A 13211-nucleotide genomic window follows, 5' to 3' on the forward strand; every position below is an offset into this window, starting at 1 on the left:
GCGGACTGATTATGCGTTCCACAAAATATTAAACACCCACCTGTGATGAAGTAGTTCACATGTTTATTGATGTCCTCAGAGTCATCATCTGTGGTGCTGAGGATGGCAATAACGCCGCTGGGCGGAGGGTCGTCTTCGCTGACCGTGCCTTTGTAGATCTCTGCGGTGAAGCGCGGCGGGTTGTCGTTGACATCGGCGACGGTGACCTCCACCCTGGTGCCGTTCACGTGCTGGACTTTGTCGCCCTGGTCTGTGGCGAGGACGCCGATCGTGTACGCGTTCGTCTTTTCGCGGTCCAGCTCTTTTAAGGTGGTCACCCATCCGGTTTCACTGTGGACAGCGAACAGCTCGGAGATCTCCCGCGAGTTCTGCTCGCGGTCCAGGCTGTAGACAACATGGCCGTTGGTGCCAGAGTCTTGGTCGGTGGCTTTGACTTGGATCACCCGAGTCCCGCTCGGGAGGTTCTCCACGACGACGGCCTCGTAAGGGTTTGACTCGAAGACGGGTTTGTTGTCGTTCAGGTCCTTCACTTGGATGTTGACGTTGACAGAGGCCACTATCTCATAGTTCTCGTGTTTGGTTTGGCAGAGAAAAGTGAGCTGGTACCATTTGGTCATTTCGTGGTCGAGGCTTTTCTGAAGCTTCAAGGCTCCACTGTCTCTGTCGACCACGAAGACCTCGTCTTCGTTGCTCTCGGGAGTGTTGCCCTTCACAAGGCTGTACACGACTGGTCGCTCGCTCTCAGCCCGGATCACGTCGATCTCCGAGCCAATGGGGAGGTCTTCGGCAATCGTGTAGCGGTAATGTGTTTCGGCAAATTTGGGAACGGGCGTCTCCGGGGCAACAACCCTGATGTAAACCTGGACAACGGAATGTTTGGGGGTATTCCCCGTATCCTTCGCCCTCACAAAGAATGCGTAGAGCTCATTTTCAAGTCCGATGAGGCTCTCCTTGGTCGTAACAACCCCAGAGGTTGGGTTGATTTCAAAGTTCTCTTCCACGTTTTCAACATCTGCTTCGATCGAGTACTCGATGTCGGCATTGCTTCCCTCGTCCATGTCTGAAGCGGCGATTCGAACCACCGAGGTTCCCCTCGGGACGTCTGATGCAATGGTGGCTTTGTAGTCAGCTGCCCTGAATTGTGGCGCATTGTCATTGACGTCTGTGAGAATGACGTTGACGACAGAGAAACCGACTTTTCCGCCGCCGTCTCTAGCGATGAGAGAAATAGGAATGACTTTTCCGATGGTATTTTCTCGATCGAGGCTCTCAAGGGTTAAAATATCTCCGTCTTCATTGACAGAAAACTTGTCTTTTGCAAAGTCATTGACAATCAGGTACGTTATTTCCCCGTAAATGCCGTCGTCGTCATCCGTCGCCTTTGCTTCGGCTACCAAGGTCCCAACGGGTGAGTTTTCAACCAGCTCCACCACGTAGTCCACCTGAGAGAAGGTGGGGTTGTGGAAGTTGGCACCGGTAACTGTTACCATGACGAGGGCCGAGCTTCTGAACACACCGTCTGATACGGATACGTTTAGGTGGTAAAGAGGCTGCATGTGCGGCCTGCGGTGGTTGGAAACGGCAATGGCGCCTCTGTATTTGTCGATGGAAAAGTTCTGATCGTCATTGCCAGATATTATGGAGAACTCCAATTTATTGTAGTCGGAGCTGTCGGCATCAGATGCCTGGACTTGGGTGATGAAGTGTCCACGTGGGGCCAGCTCACTAATAACAGTCTTATAAGTGTGCTCTGTGAATATTGGAGCGTTGTCGTTGAGGTCGGTAACGTCTATCGTCACGGTGACGTCACTGGACAGGGATGGAACGCCTCCGTCCACAACCCGGACTCTCAACTTGTGCTGCTGGATCTCCTCATGGTCAAGAACTTGAGCTGTCGAGATTATCCCCGTCTCACGGTCAATGGTGAACATACTTTTGACCTTCTCTTCAACCAGCTGGAAGAATACTTCTTGGTTATTGGCAGTATCCGAATCTTTGGCATCGACTTGCAAAATGGAGGTGCCGATGACAGAGGCCTCGGAAATATTGGCATAGTAGTCCTTTGACAGGAACACGGGCGCGTTGTCATTTACATCCTCCAGAATGATATCAAGAAACACTTCAGAGTGAGCTGCAGTCAGAGAGTCCGTGGCTCTTACGTTTAACTTGTAGGCCGGATGGGTCTCAAAGTCCAGAGGCTGAATCACATGAATGACACCCGTGTTGAAATCAATCGAGAACTGTTTGAAAGGATCTCCCTCCGAGATGGTGTACACGATACGAGGGCCTTCGGAATCGTTGGCCTGGACGTGGAGAACCGGCGTGTGTAGCTGGATGTTTTCAGGGATTTCAATGCTGTAGAAAGGCTTCTCAAACACAGGCATTGCTTTGTTCACAACCGTTATTGGGACTTCTATTTCTGCCGAGAGTGCTGCCTCGCCGTTATCCTTTGCCACGACGACGACGACAAAGTCGGCGTTGAGCGAATCCTCCTCGAATTTCTTTTTGAGGGAGATTTCACCAGAGGGGGTGATTTGAAAGTGCCCCTGGTGGTCCTTTAGATCATAATGGATATCTCCATTCGGGCCAATGTCTTTGTCCACGGCCGTGACTTGTCGGATGACCTGGCCTTCCTCTGCATCCATCTGGACCAGGGCATGATAGGGAAGGTTCACAAACATAGGTCTGTTGTCATTTTCATCTTCCACTGTCACAGTGACGAGGACATGAGCCCCGTCCTCAGATGCGTCCTCCCTGGTGACCTCGACAACGATATCAAATGTGTCCTGTGCCTCTCGATCAAATGGAGTCCCGGTGGTTGAGATCACTCCAGACGTGTGGCTGATTTCAAATCTTCTGTCAGGGTTCAAGATTCTGTAAAACAAGGGCTCGTTCACCTGGTTTCCAACGGCAGCAATGACTGCGAGTGTTTTCTTCTGGGAAAGGTTTTCTTGGACGGAGGCTTTGTAGGACTCCTTGGTGAACTTTAGTTTACTCTCCTTGTTTTCCTTCACAATGATCTTTACCGTGGCAACAGCGGCAAATCTACCATCGGAAACTCGAACCTTTAGTTCATATCTACTCCGGAGCTGCGTGACATTCTGAATAGAAATGATGCCCGTGATCGGATCAATTCTAAATTTGTCACCAATATTTCCCTCAGAGATGGAGAAGAGGAGTCTGGAGTTCGGCCCAGAATCGGAGTCTGTCGCATTGACTTTAACGACTTCCACCGCTTTGTATGTCGGCACGATGACGGTTGTGTCGTACAGTTCTTGGCTAAAGACGGGCGGACAGTCGTTGACGTCAATGACTTCAATGGTCACGTTGGCTGGCGTCTGCGCAAACAGCCGTGGCATTCCTAGGTCATGGACCTGGACTGTGAAGCGGAAGACGCTCCTCTGTTCGTAATCAAAAGGCGTTGTGATTCTGATGGCTCCGGTGCTCGAGTCGATGGCGAAATAGTTATGAGCAAACGGTTCGACGATTTGGTAGACGAGCATGGCGTTCTGGTCGCAATCGGCGTCAGAGGCCCGAATGACGAACGGGGTGTTTTCGTGAGTGAGGACAACACTGTTGACGGCGGCAGATTCGCTGATTAGCCCTTTGAACTCTCTCTGCAGGAATATTGGAGCGTTGTCGTTCTCGTCCTTGAGGTGGATCAGAAGAGTTGCGTTGCTGGCAAGTCCCGCCATGTTGGTGCCCTGTACGGTGAGCTCGTACTGAGAGGCGGCCTCGTAATCTAAAGCTTTCCGGGCCACGACCACACCCGAGTTGGGGTTGATGTCAAATGCGCTGTTGACGTTGCCACCTTTTATTTGATAGAAAATAGACGACTGGCTGTGGGCTGTGACCAAGCTCACGAAGCTTCCTGGATGGACCGACTCACTGACTTCTGCGGAGAACTCTTTTTCGGTGAATCTGGGGGCCGCATTGTCCGAAACTGTCACCACAATGTGGACAGTGGCCGTCGTCGACAACGGCGGCGCTCCGCTGTCAGAAGCCTTCACCGTGAGCTCAAACATGTTCTCGCTGCTGCGATCAAGCTCCTTGGCGACTGAGATCGTCCCGAGAACAGAGTCGATGGCAAAGGAGTTTGCAACATTTCCTGTCAGAAAGAGACCACAAAAGTGGAATATATTAATGACCTGTGATATGTTCCTGGGGATGCTGAACAGTTATGGCATATGTACATTTTCTACGTGTTGCATCGGGAAGATGTGGTCGATGAGCATTTGGAATTTCAGAAATGCGAATGTATCTTCCAAGCCAGTCATTCAAACCAGTTTCACAAAGCAAGCTGCAATTGAATTACATCAAGTCATCTTGGCTATGTCAAATATGCATCCACTCAAACCAAAAGATGAGGGCCACATGTTTCTTGCATGTCTCTTACAACAGCATATTGTAGGGGGAAAGCATCGTGGGAAATTCTGAGGCGGGATCTATTCTCCTGCTCTTTGTAAAGTATTCCATTCATGATCAAGGTCCAGTGGGCAGCACGGCTCAAGATGACTCATACATTTTTCACGAGCTGATTTCATTTGCATTAATCTACAATGAGAGCTCTCTGCTATGGAGAAGAAACACAAAATAACGAGGGGAAACTCTGGATCTGGAGAGTAGCACGGCAACTGTGTGTGCATTTACCCGATTCAATGCTGTAGACGATCTCTGCGTTGGAGCCCTTGTCTTTGTCCAGCGCCGTGACCTGGAGCACGGCCGTGCCCACGGCGGCGGACTCAAACACGCGTCTGGAGTACGGAGGGCCCACGAACCAGGGCGCATTGTCGTTGGTGTCAACCACGTTGACAATAACGCGCACAAGGTTCCTCTTTACTGGAATGTCCTGGTCTCGAACCTGGAGGAGAGCCATGGAGAAGGAGACGGTCAGACGTGGGGGGGAGGACGAAAGGAGAAAGTAAAAGTCTCAGATCACCTCTTGCCAGATCATAGTGCAATAACTACACACATTTCATTTATTTACAATACACACATACACATTTCATTTACACTACACACATACACACACTTTGCATTTTGCACACTGTCTATATTTAATATTTTTATATTTAATTTAATTTGTCATTATTATTGTGTATTGTGTATGCATATATGTTATACATATACATATATATTTTATTTTATATTTTACTTTGTATACTCCTATATCTTTCATCCCTGTTTTTTTATATTTTATTTTTTATTCTTGTGTGTTTAGTTTATTGGTGCTGCTACTGTGACGACAAATTTCCCCTTGGGGATTAATAAAGTATATATCTATCTTTCTATCTATCACAGCCCTCGAGCGATGATGCATTACTGAATTGAATAGAAGCTGGTAATTTATCAAGCGAGTGTTTGATTGTCGGCGTTCGTCGGTTCCTACCATGACGGTGAGGATGTGACGATGCATCATCTCGTGGTCCAGTCGCTCCGTGGTGAACAGGGTGCCCGTTCCCGGGTCGAGTCGAAACCTCCTCAGGCTGAAGGGATCGGTGCTGCTCAGGAGCGTAAAGGTCAGCTTGTTCTTCTCGTCTCGGTCCGTGGCGCTGACCCGCAGGACCTCGGTCCCCGCTGGCTTGTCTTCGGGGACGTTCACCTCGTACACCGGCTGAGAGAACTGCGGCCGGTGGTTGTTGGTGTCAATGACGCGGATGAGCACCTGTCGGAGCAAAATAAATGGGAGAGAATATGTATTTTTAAAACAGAGAAAGACTGGATGGTTGAATAAATCAAAGGAAATCCAGAGTTGCGTGTTTCTGTTGTGTTTGCATGCGTCTATTTGGGAGAAAGAAGATGTCCCCACACTGGGCTAAGTTCCTGTAAGGGTTCCATGTGCAAACACATAACATAACAAAAACCCAATAACAACCAGAAGAAAAGTTTGAGTGCAATTAAAGGTTTTAAAACAACAAACAATATGTGTTCTGTACTGTATTATTACTTGTATTCTCTCTCACACACACACACACACACACACATTCTCTCATTCTCCCAGGCTCTTCAGTCATAAGCAGCGTTGTGTAGATATAGAACAGATCGATGCGTTTGATGGCAAGAGCAATATTTTAACTGAATGGCCACTTGGAAACAGGAAATCGATGAAAATACACGATGCATCGAAATGAAGTGCGAGCGACACACAGCAGCAGGAGATTAAATTAAGTGGACACGGCTGAAAAAACATTCGACGGTGAGCCGGCGAATGTGGGGAGTTAGAAGCCCAATCCAGGGTCATTAACAATATATAACGCGTCTAAAAAAAAAGTCTGACGTTTTAGGAGGGTTTGACATATTTTGCAGATTCAATATCCCGCGAATGTTATCACGAAAACTGCTGACTCATGAAACCAAATCTCCACGCGTGCGCTTCTTGCTTCGGGACACCCACACAAAAGTGCGGCCGCTGTGCATTTCGCACACACTCGCACAACAAAAGGACTCCAGCATCCCCAAACTGTAAAATTCCACCGGGAGCATGTTTTATCAACACCAGCCACTCGTCTACCGGACTTCCGACGGAGGATTATGGAGAGCTGCTGGAATGCCATCTCTGCTTCCCAGACCAAGCGAGGGGGACCGTTGCCAAACATGGGGGAACAAAGGGATCGGCGCAGATTAGACACCTGCATACCAGACACCAGGGGGTGATGTCCCGTAAGGAATCCGGCAAAGCCGAGCGGTTTTGGTGCAGGAACAGTGGCGCTCTGACCGCAGCTCCCCAGCTGATCAGGGTTTTGTCGGATCTCCGTTCAAAACGCAATCGCCCACTTTCCCCCCCTCGTCATAATCGGGTTTGTTGAGCGGTGTGCGTCTACATCAGTGACAAATATAGACTCAATCTGACATCACCGACAACACTTACAATCTGTCGTGTGCTGTGATGTTGGCAACGCTGCCGAAACTCACAGGTGTCGTCGTGCAGGGGGAGCGCTGGGCTCCGCGCTGTCTGCCAGTGCCGTACACTGGCGGTTTGCCACGAGTCATGTGTCACGAGCCAACCCCGTGTCACCCTGCTAATCGGGACGCGTCATGTGAAATAAAAACAATTTCCTCTTGAGGAATTAACTCGGTAAAGAAAGCATGTGAAATGTGGGCCTCTGTGGTGTGGGTTGCACCCTCAGCGGTCTCATTCCAAGGATGTCTTCTCCACATGTGGAGCCAGACATCCTATAGCACCGGATCTGCCGCGTTGCACAATCCATCTCTTACACACACACACATAAAACCTTTTTAAATTCAACAGTTGTGTTACAAAAACGTGCGATACGCATCATGAATAATGTCGGCTACTATGAGCACACAAACCCTTTATTTTACAGATCACGTGTTATGAAATTTAATGATTTGGTTTATTATAAAATAATGCAGACAATGTACAGAGCTTAAGCAAAGTCACTGCCAGACTGTGTACAAAGTTTATTTTCAATACATGAGTGTAAATATGATTTGAGAGATGTTTGTAAGTTCACAGTACAAAAGGCTAAAAAAGGGATTAAAAGAAGATGTATTTCTGTTGTAGGAGTCCAATGATGGAATAATGTTGAAATGGATGTAAGACTGGTGAACTCCTTTTTGGTTTTCAAGGGAATTATTTATAAAACAATTCTTGAGAGTTATAAATGTAATTAAAAACATATTAATATGGAAGATGTATGTGGTAGTATATATAAATATATTTTGTTTTTTATTTTGTTTATTGTTGTTGTTTTTTATTGTTGTTTTTTTCTTCTTTTTTTAAATTAATTTTCTGATTTATTTTGATTTCAATTTAGGATAGGAATTTATAAGCATTTTTTGCTTCTACCTATACCTTTTCAGTCTTTCTCTTTTGTATATTATATAGGATAATATTGTATTGTATTTGTATATATTTGTATTTTACACAAACAAACAAACAAACACGCATGCACCCACACACACAGGCTCATAGAAGGCAGTGCGCGTCCACGCATGAATCCGCACAAAGAAGCCGCACAATGTGTCTCAATCTGGCCAGCGTCCGATAACGCGTCGTGTGAATAGTGCGGAAGGTGTCTGGCAAAGAGCCGATAATGCTGTCAAGAAGCAGAAAGGAATGGAACCTGGTCACCGGTATCCGCATCTCGCCGCAATGTACGATTGCAGATGATTTGGCGAGCACACAGAAGGCTTTTCAGCCTCCGTACGCACACCTCTCTTCTTTTTTTTTTTTAGCGAGGAGGCTCGACAACACTTCAGAGGAACTTTGCCCCCCCGAACATCACACGGCAGCACGCCGCAGCAGAAACGCTGCTGCGGATGAAAACTCTGTCGTCTTTGTGGGTCTGGCTTCCTCTGGGAATGCTGGAGAGGATCGAGATTGAGACGGAGATACAACAGAAGAAAAAAAGTGCTGCGAGGGTGAGACGAGCGAATAAAGGAGAAGTGACGGGGGGGGAAGTCAGCTGAGGGAAACGGTCAAATTTAGAAAGCACGGGTTGTGGGTAGGGACATATATAAATACCCACGTATAATATAAAAAGACGTGGCTGAGAATGAAATGCGGGGGGGGGGGGGGGACTCCAATAGTCAGCTCTGATACCTACTGAAGGCAAGACAACGTATAAGTCGTGGCTCACAAGGTGAACCTTCCAGTGAGACATAAGGGAGCCTTTGTGATGCGGATGGAGATAACACGAGGAGCGGGAGGCCGGGAACAGATTGTGAGCGGAACAGCTTGAGGGCCTTCTGCATGGATAAGGGAGGATGTCGTATAGAGCCGGGGATGGGGGAGGGGAGGCCGAGCCTCCTGCACACGAGGAGCTAGAATGCGGCACCTCTCGTCGCCATCGGCCGATCCTTCAGCGGCGCCTTTGCAACGGCCAAATGGAGAGCGCCCGGCGGAAAGGCCGACTGTTCCTCGCAGACCTCCCACAGGCCGCGAGCGTCACGCCGGTATGCATCGCCGCTGGAGTCCGAAGGCACCGGCGGATTTAACGTAATTTCCAATCGTCAGCTCTTTAAAAAGAGCGAAAACAAATTAGAATAATGGTGCATTGAAAAAGAAAAAAGTCTGTTAAGGAGGTCACACGGGGGGAAAAAACAGAGCCTTCTGAATAACTAAACACCTTTTTGTGTTTCTGTATCCAAGGGAAAAAAAGACACATGGGGTCTTTCACTGCGCTCATTGTCCTCCGGTGCCATGCGGAGGCGAGGAAGCCCCCCTGCCAGGTGGCAGGTTCTGGGCAAAGACATGGCACTGGCGCCGAGCGCTCCAACACGCTCCCAGAGCGGGATTCACACAGCCCACTGCCCACACCGGGTCCAGTGCTCTCATTTGCCTTTTTAGTCTACCCAAACAGAGTAATCATTACCCCGGCGCCGGGCCAATAAATGTGGAGCGTTTCGAGAAAGAAAAAAAATCAGAGAGGGAAGAAGAAGAAAAAGAAAAAAAAATTCAGAAAGAAAGATGAAGACGGATACAAGGAGAGAGAGAGAGAGTTAGAGAGAGCGAGAGAGAGAGAGAACAAAAAGCTAGGGGGAAGAAAAAAAAACATTCCAAGGAGAGAGAAAATAGGTCAGCCCGTCTGGCTGCACGGTTTCCACATGACTTTGATTTGAGGAATAGATAAGTCCCAACTTTGAGCTTCCACGAGGTGCACTGCGTGTGTGTGTGTGTGTGTGTGTGATCGGGGAGATCTAATTTGCAGCGAAACTGTTTGATTTGTTTAAGAGACGACACGCTGTCGACAAAAATCACATCCAACTCTTTTTGCTCCGGAGTTTTCGAAAAACAATCTCACATTTCGTGTTGCGCAAAAACATCTCAACCCGTGTTCCGTATGCGATGAAAAGATAGATATTACGGGATGAGATCATCATCCAAATGTTACACAAGCACGGAGACGAGCCGAAGGGTTAACATGACCCGATCTCAAGCGAGAATGAAACCACGGCGGTGTGGATTGACACGCCGCTACGACAAACGTCAACGTCGCGGGGTGCAGTTCTGTGTTTGCGTTGAGCCCCCGAAGGCACAGGAAACGCTGCCAACGCCAAACAATGTGATCGGAGAAACAAGTTAACCCTAACCCTACACTCAGATGGCTTTTCCTGAAACATGAAACATGAAGCACTCAGCACGCAGAATCCTCGGGACATTCGAGGCTCCCCCGCAAATATGTGCGAGTCGGCCGACTGGCACCGAAAGCGATCCATCAAATATGAAGGAGAGGCGCTCCGGATGCAGGACGCGAGGGTTCTTCTCTCGCCCCGTTTTCGAGACAACAAACGGGCAGAAAGGTCAACGCGAGTTGGAGGGTTTCCGCAACTCTGATGATACGCCGTGCCCTTTTCTGCCGTCACCTATTTGGCACTCAAGCAGATCTTAGGCAACTAAATCACATCGCAAGTGGGGTTTAAGGAGCGTGCAGATTCATTAAATCCGCTCCCTCTGTGGAAAACAGCTGACCTATAGTGGGTCAGCCGGGTTTGAAATTGTACGACGTCCGATTCGACCGTTCAGAATGAGGTCGCGTTGCAAGAAGACGATGAATCTGATCTGTATCCGGACCACGCGCGACAGAATTTGGAAGATCCGATTCCGCGTGCCTCGCGCTGTTCACGCTCTCCTCTCAGACACCCGCTCCGCTAACACATCCACAAATATGCACGTTTGAAATGTGCAGCCTCATCCGATACGCTTCATCTGATTTACACTGTACCCGGGATTACTCCGTGACCCATTTCCCTCGCCGAGACTGACGGTTCGGCAGAGCCGCGATGGCTCGATGAGACGGAGTTTTGTGAAGCCGATCATCAATCGCCGCTTACGCTGAAGCAATTCGTATTAAGTATGATATGATAGGTCATTATCTTCAGGATTAAAAAAGTGATTTCCCCCCCCCCCCTGTGTTGTGCTGCGTCGCGGTGTAATTGGAGACCATCTCATTGCCTTTTTTATGAATATCGGCTTGATATGTCGATGTGGAATATTTCCACCGCCCGGCTTCAAAAGTCCTGCAACGTTCAAGGCTCCGCTGAGAATAAGACAATTTAATTAGGTTAACCTTTGAATGTGATTAATGGACTGAGAATGTCAGCGGGTCGGGAAGAGGCTTTTTAAATAAGTGTCCGTTGTTCGGGCTTTTAAGAAAATAGGTACTCTGCGGCTGTTTAAAAAAAAAAAAAGGTTCTGAACCCGACTAAAGGACGCGCCGCAAAATGCCAGTCGAGGCGGCGGCGCTTCATCCGAGGCTCAGTGGAGCACAGCAGCCAGATGATGAAAGGCTTTATTCATACGGAGTGACAACAAATGGATTATTTTCCGGCTACAGTCCTCTGAAGCCCCCCCCCCCCCTTTTGGGGGGGGGCACAAAGGACAAGACATTTTTGAATGCCACCGGCCCATACGACCCAAACTACCACGTAAGAACCGTCAGAATCTCATGGACAAGGCATGACCGTCGGAACAACAAAAAAAGAAGAAAAAAGCAGAGACAACTTGCATGCTTAGACGCTTTTATGGTGGCGCTTCAGCTCCGCTATCAGCTGGGGAGCGAGATATACGCAAGAAGGATTAAATTAGCATATCAATGTGTGAAAACGCAAGTATGCAAGTGCTTTGACATATTTTTTTTTTGGAGGCAACTTTTTTTTTGTTTCATCTTTCATCAAAACGGTTCACACCGGGTCTTATGGTTCAGTACCTCATGCTTTTCTTCTTCCGCATGAAAGCCTCTTTTCAGTCGATATGCATGAGCATATCTTTGTGAATATGTATGAGTGTAATATCGTCAGACCAAGGAAATCTGTTCCTCCCCGAGAAAGACAGAGGGGAAAGGTTTACAGGTTCAGAGAGAAAGAGAGAGAGAGAGAGAGAAAGCAGAGGGAGGATGGAGGGGGCTCAAGAATGTATATATCCCAAAAAAAAAACAAGAAGAACTCTGGCACCATCATCACAGCGGCTCTGCGTCATGAATGAGACAATGGAAGATTCCTGGAGCTCAACGCTCAACGGAGATGGAGAAGGACAGCGGAGCGGGGCAACACAATCCACCAATATCGAGGTGTTGAAAACCTGCTCGACAAAAGGACTCTTCATTCTTTTCTTTCGCCCCTTCCCGGTCACCTGATAATGAAAATATATCAGTAGATCGAGAGGAAAAACACAATTGTACCTCAACCCCACAGGCGGCACCAGACGATGGGAAGAAAAAAAGCTCTTAAAACAGCACCGTACTGTATCGTATCACATATTTATTTATTTTTATTTGTGTGTTTTCTGTCCATTTCTTTTTTTTTCCCAGGCCGCGTTACTCAGTTAGGAGGCGGGTCATGTCGGCATGTAATGAAACCCGAACCTGCAAACTGTCGGCGGAGAGCGATGATAGTGTCACAACATTCAAACATTTCACCACAAAACGGCACCGTTTGGCCAACAGCGCTTCAGCCGGTCCCCCCCTCCCCTCCCATTTCTCACATGAGAAAAAAAAAACCTGGCATGACAACTGCCTCATCAGCTTCCAACCGTTTCATTAGTGTTTCAATTACCTGGGTGCTGACAGTTCGTGTCCCATCTGTGGCCTCCACCGTCAGGTTGTAATTTGATTTCGGCTCGGCGTCCAGGGGCCGCGCGACAATCAAGGTTCCGCTGGCCTTGCCCACGTCAAAGCGGCTGTCATAATTACCACCTGTGGAATCATTTTTTTTTGTGTGTGCAAACAATGAAGGACAAAAGATTAGCGGCGGCTCGTCTTTTCGTCGTCCGGGCGGAGCAAGCTTTCACACACACGAAATGGACGTGCTCGGGCGGGCTTATGAAAAAACATCGACGATCGGCTGCGCTGATGTCGACGATGACAATGAATGGAAGCGCAGATGTCGATTTAACTAACCGGGTGCAGATTTGTTGTTTATCCAAAAGTCGTACACAACATAGCCATTTCATGCAATTCGCCCTCACACCCGCCGGATGGAGAGATACAAGTGATGAATGTAAACAATTCACAACAGTAGGTATACAAAGCACACATGGTGGGGGATGTGGCACAACATCAATCCAGAGGCAACATCACGGGTTCAACCACAACAGAGGAAGACAGCACAGCCAATGAGGAGAGCCCCGCCGCTACCTTCTGCTGTACAGTTGTGGTCACAAGACATCTGAAGGATGTAAAACATCTCCGCGTCCTCAATGCCGTCTTGCAAAAATCCAACCACACAGAACATTCCAGAGAAAAAAGAGG

At 48.2% G+C, this 13211-nt stretch overlaps 1 protein-coding gene across 3 annotated transcripts in view; it reads right to left on the reverse strand.

Moving 5' to 3' along the window:
- The window catches only part of fat1a (FAT atypical cadherin 1a), a 75925-nt gene that overhangs the window by 22181 nt on the left and 40533 nt on the right, over positions 1–13211 (reverse strand). For all 3 annotated transcript variants that reach the window (XM_056410124.1, XM_056410123.1, XM_056410125.1), the window contains exons 7-10: positions 12517–12656; positions 5390–5665; positions 4651–4861; positions 41–4108 (exon numbers count right to left, since the gene is read on the reverse strand). In XM_056410124.1, the coding sequence (XP_056266099.1) occupies positions 41–4108; positions 4651–4861; positions 5390–5665; positions 12517–12656 (4695 nt within the window). The remainder of the gene's footprint in view (positions 1–40; positions 4109–4650; positions 4862–5389; positions 5666–12516; positions 12657–13211) is intronic.

Source organism: Pseudoliparis swirei, chromosome 24 (assembly GCF_029220125.1).
Source record: "Pseudoliparis swirei isolate HS2019 ecotype Mariana Trench chromosome 24, NWPU_hadal_v1, whole genome shotgun sequence".
NCBI lineage: Eukaryota > Metazoa > Chordata > Actinopteri > Perciformes > Liparidae > Pseudoliparis > Pseudoliparis swirei.